Source organism: Zonotrichia leucophrys, chromosome 23 (genome assembly GCF_028769735.1).
Source record: "Zonotrichia leucophrys gambelii isolate GWCS_2022_RI chromosome 23, RI_Zleu_2.0, whole genome shotgun sequence".
NCBI lineage: Eukaryota > Metazoa > Chordata > Aves > Passeriformes > Passerellidae > Zonotrichia > Zonotrichia leucophrys.
Window position 1 is genome coordinate 7,333,410 of NC_088192.1, and position 15,584 is coordinate 7,348,993.

Sequence of the window (15,584 nt, forward strand, 5' to 3'; positions counted from 1 at the left end):
CTTGGGGAAAAAAAAAAGTGAGCAACCTAAACTGAATTATTAGCACAAACCTGGGGCTGGGCACCATTCGTGGTGGGGACTGTGACCTCAATATGTGTTTTCCTCACCTACATTTAGGAAATAAATTGGTAAAAACATTTCTTGTTAGTAGATTTGTTTCAAGAAACCATTTAGTTTCAAACACAGCTGCATAAAGTTGGTTTTGAAGTGCTGGGGGAACATGCAAAAACCAACATGCAGCCCTGGGCAGGGGTTAATGACACAGCAGCTCCCCAGCACTTTGTTAGTCAACAGCATGTTAAATAATTCCTCCAGCTTGAGAATTATTTGTATTTGAAACCAGTGCTCCCCAGTGCTTCTGAAGAAGGGCTTCCCACTTGCAGTAGGCTGGTCAGGCAATGTTTTCAAATGGCATTTGCAGCTGGATCTCCCAGTGAAAATCCAAACAAAGCAACATGCTCAAATTAACACAGACCTTCTCAAAACCAGAAATTATTGGTTGTATCACAGGTATTATGTTGGAGGAGGCAGTAAGAAGAGGCATAGCCACAAACCCAAGCCTAACATCACAAATTAGGTTCTTTCCTGTCCATAAGTAGAGAGCCAAGATTGTCTTAACACTCTAAGGGAAGTATTTCAGGGAAACTAGATTGCCACATACTCTGAAGGCAAAAGCATCAGAGTGATGCAGCTCCATTGGAGAAACAGTAAATTTAGTATGTTCAAATCCACATTTTCCTCCCACATCTACGTTTAAAGGGAAAAAAAAATCTAATGTTTAAGCATTTAGGAAAAAAACTGTAATAAGTAAGATGGGATAAGTAAAATTTCCTTGTTCCCAGTGTAACACGAGGGAGGGGGAGCAGCTGGGCAGGAACAGCAGGGCAGGATCTCTGTGCTCTGACTCCCACCCCACAGTGCCAACCTGAAGTTCCCTTCAGCAGTTTCATTTAAAAACTGTTCATGCAGGCCATGGAAGTTTTTGAAGCAACTGCCCTTTCTTCACCTCCATCTCCAAACCTTAATTAATAGGAATCATCCCTGGAGATGCTTACACAAGACCCACTGTGTGATATGTTCAGAATTATGTGGCTCCAGCAATGCTGAGAACAGCTAAATTTTGGAGTAATGTGGAAACTGTCTCAAGACAAACACTTCCACTGCACCACTGTAAGGTTTCAATAAGTCAGTAATATCTGCTGAATATTAAGGACACTGTAATATCAGCAATAATTTTGCACATTATTTCAACTTATTAGAACAGCACACACGTATCAACCCCAGCAAAGAACTTAGACATTTGTAGAAAGATCAAATAATGGTTAAAAGTACTGAATTTAAACAATAAACTCCCCAAGATCTCACCAGTGCCATTTTCAACTAAAGCTTCAGTCCAATTTGCAGCACTGTATTTATTACCAGCTCTCCCAGCAAAAGCCTATCAAGATGAAAAACACTCTGGCGCTGGGCTGCAGACCAGATCCATTATCACTGATTTCACTGGAATTCACTCCTGCTGTCATACCAGGAATCAGGGGGCACAGTCTGGCCAAGGGTGAGCTCTGAACTCTGGTTCCATGATCACATGCAGCTCTTGCCAGTGTTTTTAACCATCTATCAGCAGGCTGCACTTGCTTTGACTACAACCACCAATACCCGGCTGCCCTGGAGCTCCTTCTTCCACCGAACGTCACAGCTGGGATTCCCTGGCACCCAGAACCCCTCATCTCCCAGAACAGAGCTGCTGCTTTGGGGTGACTTTCTTGGGCGATGCTCCAGCCCAGCTCTTCCCAAGAGACTCCGCCCAGGCCTACCTTTGAGGCGTCCACTGGCTCCTTGGGTTTCTCCAGTGCAAATTCTTCACGTCTCACATCAGATTTTGCTGTTTCCTTCCCTACTTTAGATGTGGCCACGTCCTTCACAGTGGACTTAGCTGGGGCTGGTTCTGCAGGGTGGCTCTGAGCGATGGCTGGGGCTGAGGTAGGCCGGGGACTCCGCTCTGGGGTTATCACAGCCACTGCTGAGGATGGGGGACAGACAGGGACAAGGTTCAGAGCAGGTAACTTTTCAATGGATTGTGCAAAGTCTTTCCAAATTACAGTGCTGTCATTTAAAAAGAAAGGGAGAAGGAGGAGGAGTATGAAAAAAAAGGGAAAAGAAATAAAGATGTTGAGCAAAGCAGCATGTGCATTTGGTACAGGAGAGTTGAGATTATTTTCCTTATGGTTTAAAATAAAATCAAATAAAACCCCATACCAGATGGTTTACAAAAAGCAAGCTTGCACTCTGCCACACCAGAAGCCACACCAGAAAGGCAAATCTATTTTTGACATTGGGCCATGAATTTCTGGGTCCTTTACACACAACTGACACGGACTCCATTCCAATGCAACTAAAAAAGACACAGCGCAAGGAGCTCTGTACTCAGAGGCATCTCCTCACACAGAAACAGATGGCTTCTGGAAGAAAAACACAGGCTTTCGTCCCTGTCCCCCCCCACCAAAAATCAACAAGCATTGCTCCAGCAAACTTCTCAGCAACTTCCCAGTGGGTTTCAAGGCAGGCTGGGACTGTGTGTCTGAGCTGGGTATCATCAAGGCAGCACAGTGGGAAGATATCCAGCACTTCCAGGCCAGTGACAGTGCAGAAATGAACAGCATACTGCCAAAAACCATCTTTTCAGAGGATGATAGTTGTGACTACAAGCACGAGGTTCACACAAAGTCAACTGCCTACTTCAGTTCCTGATTTGCCAGGGAGTTGCCCAACCCCAAGGAAATAGTCAAGCCAAAGCTGTGTGACAAAGCAAGCCCAAATTAATTTCCTGTATGCACTTAGGTATATAATACACTATTTGGTTCTCCTGATGTTGGTTTTTAGGGATGTTTCACTAAAAAGACATCCTGTCACATAAAAGATTATCTTTGATGTGATCTCACATTCCCAAAATCACAGTTTGCAGCAGGACTATACTGTGTATCATATTCCAGCAAACATCAGGTCACTCATGTCCAGCCAGTCACTCACAGAAAATTTGCTGTTAAAATAAAAATTGTAATTTCAAGCAACTCCTAAGTAAGAATTCCTGTTGTACTGAATAAGTAACAGCATCTCATCTGTGTCTTAATAAAACATAGCGAGAATAAGGTGTCCATGTGGCCAAAAATGTACAAGGTGGAGGCTAAAAAAGAATTTTTTAATTTCTGAATTTCCAGAGATAGAAATGACACTTTCAAGACAAACTTCTGGACACCACATCCTGTTGTAAACAACCTTAAAACCCACCCCACCACTGCCAGCTCCACTCCCTCCCTGCTCCTTGGCACAGCATTTCATTTCTGTGACCCAAACACTGTGTTATCCTCTTCAAAGGACACTCGGTGCTGTGTCCCAGTGCATTCATGTCACGGAAGCAGTGACAGCTGCTGGGAAGGTTGCACAGAGGTGAGATGGCAGGGATGGCTGGGATGAGGAGGATGCTGGGAATGCAAAGCTGTCATTGCGGTGGTACCTGACTCCTTTGGCAACGGCTCTAGTTCTCTCACCACCATCATTTTTTCTTCCTCCTCCTCTTCAATTGGGCTTATCTCAATACTGCCAAGATCACGTTTGGCTAAAAAAGTTATGGATGTGTTAAAATGCCACCTTAAAGAGGAAGCAGTAAAGGAAATATTGCCACCAGTAAATCCACAGGGCCATCTCTCTTGCTGCTCTCCCAGAGTATCAAGACATGCAGGAAAAATAGTAACAGACACCAAGCTTCCCCTGTGCCATCCAACAATGAGTTCTAGGCTGCCAGAACTGTATTTTTGTTACATTTTCATGATTAACTGCCTTTGACTATTTTAACACATGATTTAAACACAGTAAAAAGCACTGAGAGATAAAACATAGGTTGGAACTAGATGATTTTTAAGGTCCCTCGCAACCCAAACCATTGCAGAATTCTATGACTGATCATCATCAGCATGGCCATCACCTCACCTACAGTCCCTACTGGGAGCAGAAAAGCCAGGATGAGGCAAAGTACAGGAGGTGGATGAGAAGGGGCAGCTACAGCAGGAGAGCCTTGGACGTGCTCAGGTCTGACACCAGCCGATGTCCAATCTGCTGCCACATATCCCATGGAATACAGAATCATGGAATCTCTTGAGGTGGAAAACACCCAGAGGGATAACTGAGTCCAATTCCTGGTCCTGCACAGAACATCTCAACAATCCCACCCAGTGCCTGAAAGCATTGTCCAAATGTTCCTGGAACTCTGGCAGCCTTGGGGCCATGACTGCTCTCCAGTGGTTTTCTAGCAACCAAGGAAACATGTGATGTTCCCAGTTACCTCCCTCTATGGCTTCAAACTCTTCTTCCTGCAACAAATAATCAACTCTACTTTTAATTATGATTAATATGAATCTGTCTGCAGCAGTGATGTTGCTCTGACATCCTTCCTCAACTAGGCAAGTAGCAGCTCCCTAGTGAAGAAATAAAGTGGAATATAGGTGACCTCCAGCAGTCCCAGATCTCATAACCTGATTTCCAGGCACTGCACGCTCCTGCAGCTCAGGGGAACAAACCTCACAAGAAGGGACAGTATGGGAGGAGCTTTAAGAGATGCCCACATTTCCACACACAGCCAGGGCATGGCACCCGCTCGCTGCACCCAGAGCACACCTGAAAAGCAGCACACAGCAAAGCCAGGAGTGATTTTAGTACAAACACCAGCACAACCAGTGTAACCTCTGTCCTACAGCACTGCATCACTTCACCCAGCAGCATCAGCACAGGATCAGCACTGCCACCAAACACCACTGCAGCTGTACCTGACCACGGCTGCACCAGCTCCACTGACTTTGGCTTGGCAACAGGAACCTTAATGACCTCTACCTTCTCCTCCTCTTCCTCCTCTGCAATGGGTTTCATTTCAAAAGTTTCAAGAGTGTGTTTGGCTAGAAAGAGGTTTGCAGGTGTTAATGGGGGTTGGGGACCCACACAAACACACGATGGTCACCACAGCAAGGAGTGAGGAGATCCTTCTCAGTAGCTGGGAACAGCAAGGAGGTTTGCAGGCAGCTCAGAAGTCATTTTCCAGCATGGAACTGTGTGTCAGTGTTTTTAGTGCTGTCAGACCCAACAGTGTATTGAATGAGAGGAGGAAAGAACACAAAAATAAGCTTTATGGGCTCCTTGCCCAGGAAAGGAAACATGGGACACATGAACAGTTCTTGAGCATGGAACTAAGAAGGGCTCTGCCGGCAAAGTCTGGAGGGAGGCAGGTGCTGGCTGTCAAAATCCAGGAAAAACACATCCAGACAAAAAAGCTATCCAAAATCTAGCAGTTTTAATGAAAGGTACTTGAGTGATCAACTTCAAATCTACCCTGGTGTCTGAAATTCTCCACCTTCTGCTTTTACAGCATCCGGCTTTCCCCACCAGGAGATGCTGATTAGTCAGGATTCAAGGAATGCCCATGGAGAGGAAGCTTGCCACGCTTCATGAAAACTTGATCTAGATACTAGAAAAGCAATCATGCAGTCAAAAGCAGTAAAGCAGTCAAAAAATTCTGGCTGGTAGGAGGATACCCAAAGTATTTGCATGTGAATTATCTCCAGCCCTAACACACCACAGGTGGTCACTATGCAAGTAATGAAGACTGCAAATATTTGTAACACTGCTGCTATGATACACTTATGAGTATTCAAACATGCTGTTGTACCTACACACCTCTTAAGGACATTCATATTTACTAATAGTACCTATTCTAAGAGAAATATAAGCTCCACAGAGCAAAATGGGCAGCATTTCTCAAACCCAAAAAAAAAAAAAAAAAAACCCGCAACAAAAAAAAAAGAAAAACAACCCAAAATGGCAAGGACATTCTGGGATGAAGAATTTCTGAAGCTTCATGAGAAGCTTCAAGATCAAGACTTGAAAACTTAAGTTTTTCAAATCCATATACACAAAACTACCCACATTTAACAAGAGAGTTCTCAAGTGCCAGCACATCCTAATCTTTTCCCCACCTCCCCACAAGAACTGCAGTTGAATAAGGTGCAAGGTAGAAATTTAAGGAGCCTTCCAGAGCCGGGCTGTGTCTCCTTTCACTGAGAAACTCTTCTTGCACAGAAATGAAGAGAGAAAGCCACCCAATTTGGTGAAAATTGGAAATTGTCAGGAACGAGCATGTAGAGGATAGGAAAGGCACTGCAGAGAGTTTTAGCCACCACCACAGCTATACCTGGCTTCTCTCGGATCTGATCCGCAGGTTTTGGTTCAGGAACCTCAACCACCACCACCTCCTTCTGCTTCTCTTCCTCTAGGGTTCTGAACTCAACCTTTTGAGTCGCACGTTTAGCTGAAGAAACGGGGCACATGTTAACGACTGCCCACATGGCAAAGGCACAGATGTCAAGGGGGCAGGAGTGTCACATTCCCAGGCTGCTCTTCTCCCATCTCTACATCCAGGTGTAGCACTGCAGCTGTGATTTCCCTACTCATCTGGGGTCATAATGGCATGGGCAATGGGCAAGCAGCAGCACCGGTCCCCTCGCTGCTGTGCACTGTGCCTGAGGAATTCCACATGCCCAGACTGCAGGGAAGCTGCAATTTGGCTTTGCTGCCTTATGGAGCTTGAACCATCCCTTTCCTCCAGCTCCATAACATAAAACCCAGGCTCAGGATGGCACTGAGCCCTGAAGCAGGGACAGCCTGGCTGCTGCTGGCCATGGGGTGCTGAGCAGCCCTGGCTCCCCCAAGCTGCAGAACAAACTTGAAGGATCAAAGCAACATAGTCCCTGCTCCATCAGGCAGGTGTCCGTGGTGCACAGGGATGCTCCTCTTTCCCTGGATCCTCCCAGTGCACAGGGATGCTCCTCTTTCCCTAGCTCTTAATACTCTGTGATATAGATCATGTGGACCCAAGTTAGGCACTCCCTTTTCCATGCCTCACCTCTTCTGCTGCTATCAATTTATTTTAAAAAATATCAGGGATGAGCCCATCTGACTGACATACCTCAACTCCAACCTGAGCATCGCTTTAAGAGACACTGAAAAAGATTCTATCCTGGCAAAAAATCTCCCCCTGATGTAAAACTACGGAATTTAAGAAGTCATATTAAACAAAACAAACAGAATGGCTTCATTCCCGATTTTTCTAAAGGAAAATGTTTTGAGATCAAACGAAGAAATAGCTTTATAAGTAGAACTTAGTTATAAGCCTTCAGGACCTACCTAAATTCTTTTCATCAGTCAGTTCTGCTGGGACCACCCTGGGTTTGCATTTTTGTATTGGGTCTGTCTGAGATTAAGTTAATTTACCCATAACAGACCTCACAGTGCTGTGATATTGAGATAAGGATAAAAACTGGGAGAGGTAATGGGCAAAAGTACTGACCAATGTTAGAGAGCAGAATGATCATGGGAAATTCTTGTTGTAATTGTGGTGATGGTGAAGGGGGTGGATTAGGTGCAAATTGTCCACTTTTGTTTTGTGTTGGGGGAATTTTTCGTTTGGTTGGGCAGTTTTGTTGATGTGAACAAAGGTTGTGTGATGAATCAGAATTTTCTGAGTTGAAAGGGACCCACAGGATCACCAAGTACAATTCAGAATCAGAGAATCACAGAATACTCTGAGTTGGAAGGGATCCATGAGGATCATAGAGTCTAACTTTCACCATTAAGTGAATGGCCAATATGGGGAACAAACCCATTCCTGTGGTGTTATCAGCACCCTGCTCTGACCAACTGAGCACCAATTCAGTCTCACTACAGGCACATCATTCCTAAACATGTAAGAGGCAGGAACAAGCTCTTGTTCTACAGCGACAAGTGAAGCCCCTGTTCTTGTACAGCAGGGAATCCAGGTGTTCCTTACGGAGTACTTCAGCATCCTGGTGACTCCAGAAGGCAGAGAGAAGACGCAGCAGGGGCTGACTCACCTCCATCGAGGCTCCTGGACGCTCTCTTGCTGGCCGTGCGCTCGAACTGGGGCGCGGGGCGGTCGATCAGGGCGCTCGCCTGCCGCGTCTGCGCCTGCGTGCGGCCGCTGTAGCGGAACTTGGAGCCCAGCGCCAGGAACCTGCTCTTCGGGATGGCCTCCGTGGAAGTCAGCCTGAAAGACACACACATTTAGAAACCACACCTCCAAAGCCAGGAAGGGGCATGTGAAGAAGAATTAAAATAGAAATTAAAGGAGTCTCTTGCGTCCACCTGGCCAAGGAAATGCACATACTAATGATGTCTCGCATCTATCTACATGACCCAAAGATCTCTGTCCTATGGGTCTTACAAAGCAAAACTTGCTTACAAAATTTCTGCAAAAGAAACACCTACTGTCCCTGAAACCATTACTCTCCCATTTTTCCAGATAGCTAAGGAACAATGTTCATTTTCAATAGTTAAATTCAAGCACTAAGTTACTGAGGGTGAGGCTACTGTTCAGAAAACCCACCTGAAGAAGGTGTGATGTTCAACACATACTTTCCAGAGCTTCTTTGCTGCCCGGTAACTTGGTAGCTTGAACCCAATTGTACTTTCATACTGTTCTTGCTGTGGAAAGCATAAGTTATTTCAGCATAGCAGGAAATAATTGTGTTAGAAACCCAGTCCCCAGACTACCACCTTGGTCTGCTGTGGCACAAACTGCTGAATTTGCCCCACAGTGTGCAGCAGGACCTCAGGTCAGAGGAAATAGAGGACTTGGCCACTAGCCCGGGCATCCCTCAGGATGCACAGGGATTTGCAGAGCAACATGCCGTGGGTTTATCCCCCCTGTCATACTGCCCAGCTGTCAGCTGAGGTCAAATACTGACCTCCCTGCAAGGCTGGCTCATGGCACTCAAAGCAGGAGAAGGAGGAAGAAGAGGAAAGAGGTGGATCCCCATTGTAGCCTCTCTCTCTGATGTAACCAGGCTGCTGCAGGGATTTCCCCGCTCATGAGAGGCAGCACCAATGCATCCATTCCCTGCTTCCTGCACTTAGACGAAAAGCTAATTCTAATTTTTAATTATTTTCTTTGAATGCAAGCAAGACAAAGAGCCATTGTCTTGCCCTGTTTCCAAAAAAATGAGCTACTTCTGCCCCAATTTCATCTGTCAACCTGCCATGCCTTTCCCTGGATGCTGCGAATACCCAGCGATGCCAGGAGGTGGTGCTGGATGACAACGTGTGGTTGTTACACCGTCACCAGCTGGCCTGGAGCTTCAGCTGGGATCAGACACCCCGATGACAAACGTTCCTGCAGAGCTCCGTGCCAGGGACACACACAGCGACCATCCCAAGGGAACAGCGCATGACAGGAGCCCACAGCAGCCACTCGTACCTCCCCTGGCCGGATCTTTATGAAGAAGCTGCTGCGTTTGTAGGAAATCTTCAGGACTTTGGGCCATGGGAAGCGGTTGATTCTCAGTTTATCTTTGTAAACAAGAAGGCCACTGGAACAGACTCCCAGAGTGATATCCACTCCTTCTAAGTCCTGGGAATACAGAATAGGATTTAAGCAGTGTCAGGTTTATGAGCTTCATGTCAGCAGCTGCCTTCCAAATTATCCCTCTGGTCTTCCCATAAATTCATCCCCCCACCACCTGGACTCCAGCTCCCACTTCCATGGCCACCCCTCCTTTTCTTTCATGATTTTCCTGACAACCTCCTCCCTCCTCCTGATCTCTCCTGTTCTGCTGGTTGCCCAAAGGGCTCATCAAGAGCCCATCCTGCATTTCCTGGAGCACAGAGGCTCATATGGCAGGGAATATGTATTGTATTCTAAGTTACTCAAAGAAAAGACCTGTCTATACAAGGAGCTTTGGAAAGTTTCCTGTGACATATAAATAATAAGAAACCACAAACAACCACTTCTCTTGCAGGAATGCCTAAGGCTTTCCTGTTATATGTCAGTATTTCTGTACTTCCTCTCTTTCCAAAGCAGCTTCCCAAAACAGGTAAACTTGCTTCTGCAAGGGAAGGATAATCAAATTACAAAATCCACGGGTAGGTCCACACACACTGGTTCTCACCTTGGCTTGGTGAAGGTCGACTCCATACATAGACAGCTTTTTTGCATTCTCAAGAAATTCCAGGTCTGCTTGGGCTGGAGTCATGGATCTGCAGAAAAATAAAGGGATTGGTATTCTCAAAACTGTTGCTTTTAAGAGGAGACAGATCCGACTTCATGAAATCCATTAGATTTCCTTTTGCTTTTAACACAAATCTGTGCCCAGATAATGAATTATGAAATCACTCTTACTGCCCAAATTTGAGCAAGCCAATAACACAGCTGACTTTATTCCTGTGAAGCTGTAAGGGCACTAGAGAAGGAAGTGAAGAACAGCAGTGAGGGGACAAAACTTGATTCAGCAGAAGAAACCCAACAGAGCAAAAGGTGATAGGTCCTATTCCCCACAGACCTCCCCAGGCCCAGCTATTGTTCTCCAACCAAACACACAGACAGCTGAAACCACTCAGTAGAGATTCCAACCAGGGGAGCAGATGAATGAGGGGTTTTCTGGAAACAGATGGTGCCCTGTCTGCAGGAGGGGCACAATTTAACAAAGACATCCTGATAATGGAGGCCATTATCAACGTTATTGAAGTGTCCCTGTTAATACATTTCTGGTGTATGAGGTACATTAACAGCTCTGCTGGGAGAGGATTCAGCTGCATACATTTCATTTTCTACCCTCCTTTGATGTCTTCCTTACTGAGCGCTCACATATATCTTGTGTGTGATGTAAATAGAGGTTTTAGCAGAGGGAGACAGGGCGAAGTCCACTGTAAGGACAATCCTGTAGGAAAGCCCCAGGAGCAGTCACCATCTCGATATGTGCCTCGTGCTTTGCAAATACAGCAGCAAGAGCCAGAGCACGGTTTAGCAGAGATTTCCCGGGAAATGTCCAAAGAACACTTGGGGACAGTTTAGTGGTGGGCTTGGTAGTGCTGGGTAGTGGCTGGATGCCATGGTCTTCAAGGTCTTTTACAACCTAAATAATTCCGTAATTCTAGGATTCCCACTGAAAACCCTCTGAAGTTTAATGTTCACAAAATATAGACCAGAAATTAAATGGGGACATGTTGTCATCTCCTGCACATGCAGACAGATTAAATATAACTACATCTTATACATTAAAGTCTCCTTCTGATGAGGCCATGAATAATTCAGCATTGTGATCCACCACTTTTAGCACAGCAAATGGCCTTTGACTCCAAGTCATGAAGCTTGTCAGAGGCCCAGTTCTTATTTTCCCTCATTTCCTCTCCTCTCAGTGTAAATGGAGGGGAATCAATTTAAAATATTGATTTGCAGGCTTGAGTGAGGTGTTGAGTGGTCACAGCCACAGCCCACATCCACCCTTCCCAATATGCTCCAGCTTTTTGCTCCCATCTGCCTGTCAGAAAGTCTTGCCTTTGCTCCATCTTTTCCTTTCTAGGAAGATATGCCCAAAATAGGATGAGGAAGAGGTTTACCCTTCAATCTGAAACCACGGAGAGTCTCAGGAGTTGCCCAACCCTACCTGAACCAGACACACCTGCCCAGGTCATGGCTGCAGTAGGAAACACTTAGTGCAGGTTTGTAATTCCTTGATCACCTGGAATCCTTCCACTTCCTTCATTAGGAAACGAATGTTACTCACTAAATGTGGCAGAAGAATGCCTCAAACAGGCTGTAGGCTACAGCATGTAAACAGAGAAACTAGATCAAACTACAATCCAAAATTACATAAATCCCAAAGAAATATACAGAAAAAACCACAAAGGGCGAGGTTAAAACAAGTAAATTTTGCATTTGCACATGAATTAAACTTTCATGGCTATTCTGTGGGGGGAAAAAAAGCACTTGTTACTAAATAATTGCAAGACTTCCCATCTGCTTTCTAAAAACATAATTTCTTCTTCATGCAGGAAAAAAGAGTTCCTGCTTCTAGAAAGATTTTGACCAAAGTATTAGATTTTTTTGTTAAAAGTTAATGTTCACAGAGTCATCATAAAATCACAGAATGGTCTGGATTGGAGGAGCCCTCAAAGATCATCTCGTTCCACCCCCTGCCACAGGCAGGAACACCTTCCACTTCCATCCAACAAGGCCTTGAATATTTCCAGGCATGGGACATCCACAGGTTTTCTGTAGCTCACAGAGGTGGGGAAAACACCAGAAAATCCCATTATTTCCCTTATTTCATGTTGCTGTGCACAAACAAGTCCTCCACCCACTGTGCCTTACCTATATGTTTTATGGAGTTCCACAACCTTTTCTTCAAGCTCTTTTGTCTGGTTTGGGGCCAGTTTGAATTCACTGATGTAATCTGGGCCATGGAGATCAGGATCATAGTCTCCCAACTCTGACTGGACAGTGTAGGAACCCAGCAGAGCCAAGGTGGCAAAGGAGCAGGGCAGCCGCCCTGTCAGGATGTCCTGTCTGAGCTGCAGACACAGGTAATACCTGAGGGCAGAAAGGAAAATGCTATTCACAGAGAACAGAGAGAAATTTATTAACTTGAGGACGAGTCTCTTTTTTTATGCCACTGATGAACATATGACAATGCTTGTTTCCAAGGTTTACTTATTCCCAAGGTAAACAGCATGGAGTACTGGGGGATTCAAGGTCACCTCCACTCTGCAAATGGAATAAAGGATGCTATGACCAGAAAATCTTGGCTTTAGGTGAAAATTTCCTTTCCTATATGAACACACACATGGCAGAGTTATAAATGACACTGCTTTACACGTGGACTCCAGTGGAGTGTGGGAGCATCATCACATCCACTAAAAACAAACCAAACCCCCTCCAAATGGTGAAGGTATCTGATGTCCTTCCTGAAGGAGGGAAAATCACCCAAATATGAAATATTTCTATTCCACATCCAGGAGAACATGGCAGTAGGATTCATGGATAACTCACCTGGTGATGTCCTCTGTTAGCTGGGCAGGATCTGGTGGATAAAACTTGACATTGAAGGTAAAATCCCAGGGGCCTCCTGCAATGACAAGGGAGAGCTTGAGAAAAATAAACACACTGGGATGGCTTTGTGATGGTCAGCTGATACAAAAAGGAGCTGGGAATAGCCAATCTGATCTTCAGAATTTAGCAGGTGCAACACTGATTCCTTGCTCTCACAGCTGGCTGCAGCTTAACACCTGTGTAAGTGTAGAGATGTGGTTTCATTTACAGCAGGTAAGAAAAACAGGAGGAAAAAAGCAAGGCAGGGAAAATCACCTGGATTAACCACAACTTGTGGCAAAAATTAAATTAATTGCTAAGAAGCTTAATGACTGACATGTTTCTTCATTGACTGAAAAGGAATTCATGAAGCTAGGTCAGGCATAGGCTATAAATTAATTAATTGGTTGGTTGACCAATTGAATGGACTGGTTTACTGCTTAACCCAAACTTCAAAGTTCAAGGAAGGCTGTGCTAAGTCACTCCTCAGCCTAATGCACTGGGATCAGGTGCTCAGACACAGCTTAAACTCAGCCCAACACAAGCATCAGCCTCTGGATGAAGACAGAAAGCACCAAGATAGGAAGAGCTTTTCAAGTCCAGACGTAATTGCTTAAATACACCTTGTTGCAAACCTTGTATAGCAACATTACAGGCATTAACTGAGTCAGAATTCACATAAACACACATAGAATGGACATGATATGTGGTATGGACAGCCCAGATGACACAGCTGAAGAGGTAACTCTCTTTTCCTTGAAAACAATCCCATTTCCGAATAGAAGCTAGTCCTGAATGATTTCCATAGTTACATCTCCCCCTGCTGTGCCCTTTAACACTAGTTCAAAATAAGATTTATTTCAGAAAGAGAACTTAACTCACTTGGAAGTTTATCCCAATCTCACACAGGGAACAGGGGAAATGGAGCATTTCTGGATTTATTTCTTATGCAATGCCATAACTGGGACTAAACACAAGGCACGCTGTTTTCATCACACACAGTTCAAAACAAGGGGTTCCAAGGTGACAATGAAGGGAACAGAAGTTACCTAAACCACCACACACTGGTGTCCACACATTTGTATGTACATGCAAAATACCTTCACTTCAAGTAAAATCAGGTAATTTGCCATTTAACCCATCCCCAGGGGGCCAGATTTCAAAGCAGGGTGATATTCATTACATTCACTGGATGAATTTTATGGATGGAGCAGCTCCTGCCCTTCACATGCACCCTGCTACTGATTCCAAGAGAAGATGGCAGGACCAGGAGCTTTCCCTACTCCACAGTCTTGCACTGCCCCCCTAATCTGCATTTAATGACACACTCTGTCCCCAGCCTCCCACCAAAAGGATCCAGAAACCAGTACTTTCCTTCCCAGAACTTCTAAAGCAGTCAGACTTGTTCCCAAGAGAAAACAAAAGCCTCTAAAACATATTTAATTCTGACACTGCCCTAATTTTGAACTAATTCAGTGCTAGCAGACCTTAAAACACAACTTGGGAGAGCATCTGGTATTTGAACTGATATTTTTCAAGCCATTTATCATTCTAGTGCCCCTATTTGGACCCCAAAACAGCCTCAGAGTCCACAAAACCTTGTTCCACCATTAAGTTCTGCCTGAGGTCTCCCAACCTCCTTTGGGATTTCAGTGGTTCCCACTGACACCCATTTTGCTATCCTCCAGCAAGGAGCACATCCCCATTTCAGCACTGCATTGACAGCAGGGTTTTGCTTCAGGCAAACACACCTCAAGCTGTTTTGCCAAGGAAATGACATTTTCTCCTAAATCTAGATTAAGAAGATCTTAAGAAGGCCAGAAAGAATGCACAGACTGCTTGAACTTGTGCTGATCCTTGCCAGACACCCTCACTTGACCTCTCTCCATCCTTGGGCCTCCTGGATGGCTCACCAAAGCCACACTGGGAGAAACCACACCCCCCATACACGATAAATTAAATCTACTTACCATGAACCTGTTTTTTTATTTCTTTGGCAGGATCCAGCCACGTCTGTAAGAGGATAAAAACATTCACAGTTTACCAGACATTCTAGAAACACCACAGAAAGCTGAAAACTGCTAAAAATACAGAAGAAAAAAAAAAAAGGACAATATTTGACACAAAGGCAGCCATGGAAACTGAAGAGATGGTGCATTCTTCACTACTTTCACTCCAGGCTGTGGTCTCTGTGGGTGTATTTCCAACCATTCACCTACCAGGGATTCATAAGGGAGGCAGGAGTAACAAGAGGGGGAAAAAAAAGATTATTTAGGGCTGCAAAAACAGAGTAACAGGTATGGCCACAGCCACATCCAGCTACCAGGGGCACTTGTACAACACCTTTTTTCTCCAAAACCCTTAAAAATAGGTAAATAGGACAGATACAATAATTTTAAGCACCCTGTCTCCTTACTTACTCTATTCAGATCAAAGATCACCAAGACTTTCTATTATTAGCTATAGTTTTCAATGACCTAATTGCTGAAATATGAGTAAAAACACCCAATTCCTGAGTAAGACTGGAATTTTTTACAGGAGTGCGACATAAACTTCATGTCTTTTAACTATGACTCAAGTTCCTAGGATTATCTCTGCTACAAATTTAGAAATATATTTTTTCCCCTCCTCTGTAATTTGGGGTTTTGTGGGATTGTGGTGC

The 15,584-nt window shown here is 44.8% G+C and overlaps 1 protein-coding gene across 32 annotated transcripts in view; it reads right to left on the reverse strand.

Annotated features, from left to right (window-relative positions):
• Positions 1 to 15,584, reverse strand: part of EPB41 (erythrocyte membrane protein band 4.1) — a 95,348-nt gene that overhangs the window by 27,618 nt on the left and 52,146 nt on the right. For 13 of the 32 annotated variants that reach the window (XM_064731364.1, XM_064731363.1, XM_064731354.1 and 10 more), the window contains exons 5-15: positions 14,893 to 14,935; positions 12,884 to 12,959; positions 12,206 to 12,424; positions 10,005 to 10,092; positions 9,314 to 9,466; positions 8,444 to 8,541; positions 7,932 to 8,104; positions 6,233 to 6,349; positions 4,818 to 4,943; positions 1,815 to 2,020; positions 51 to 107 (exon numbers count right to left, since the gene is read on the reverse strand). In XM_064731364.1, coding sequence (XP_064587434.1) covers positions 51 to 107; positions 1,815 to 2,020; positions 4,818 to 4,943; positions 6,233 to 6,349; positions 7,932 to 8,104; positions 8,444 to 8,541; positions 9,314 to 9,466; positions 10,005 to 10,092; positions 12,206 to 12,424; positions 12,884 to 12,959; positions 14,893 to 14,935 — 1,356 coding nt within the window. The remainder of the gene's footprint in view (positions 1 to 50; positions 108 to 1,814; positions 2,021 to 4,817; positions 4,944 to 6,232; positions 6,350 to 7,931; positions 8,105 to 8,443; positions 8,542 to 9,313; positions 9,467 to 10,004; positions 10,093 to 12,205; positions 12,425 to 12,883; positions 12,960 to 14,892; positions 14,936 to 15,584) is intronic. The other 19 variants (XM_064731370.1, XM_064731367.1, XM_064731360.1 and 16 more) reach the window with 9 other exon arrangements.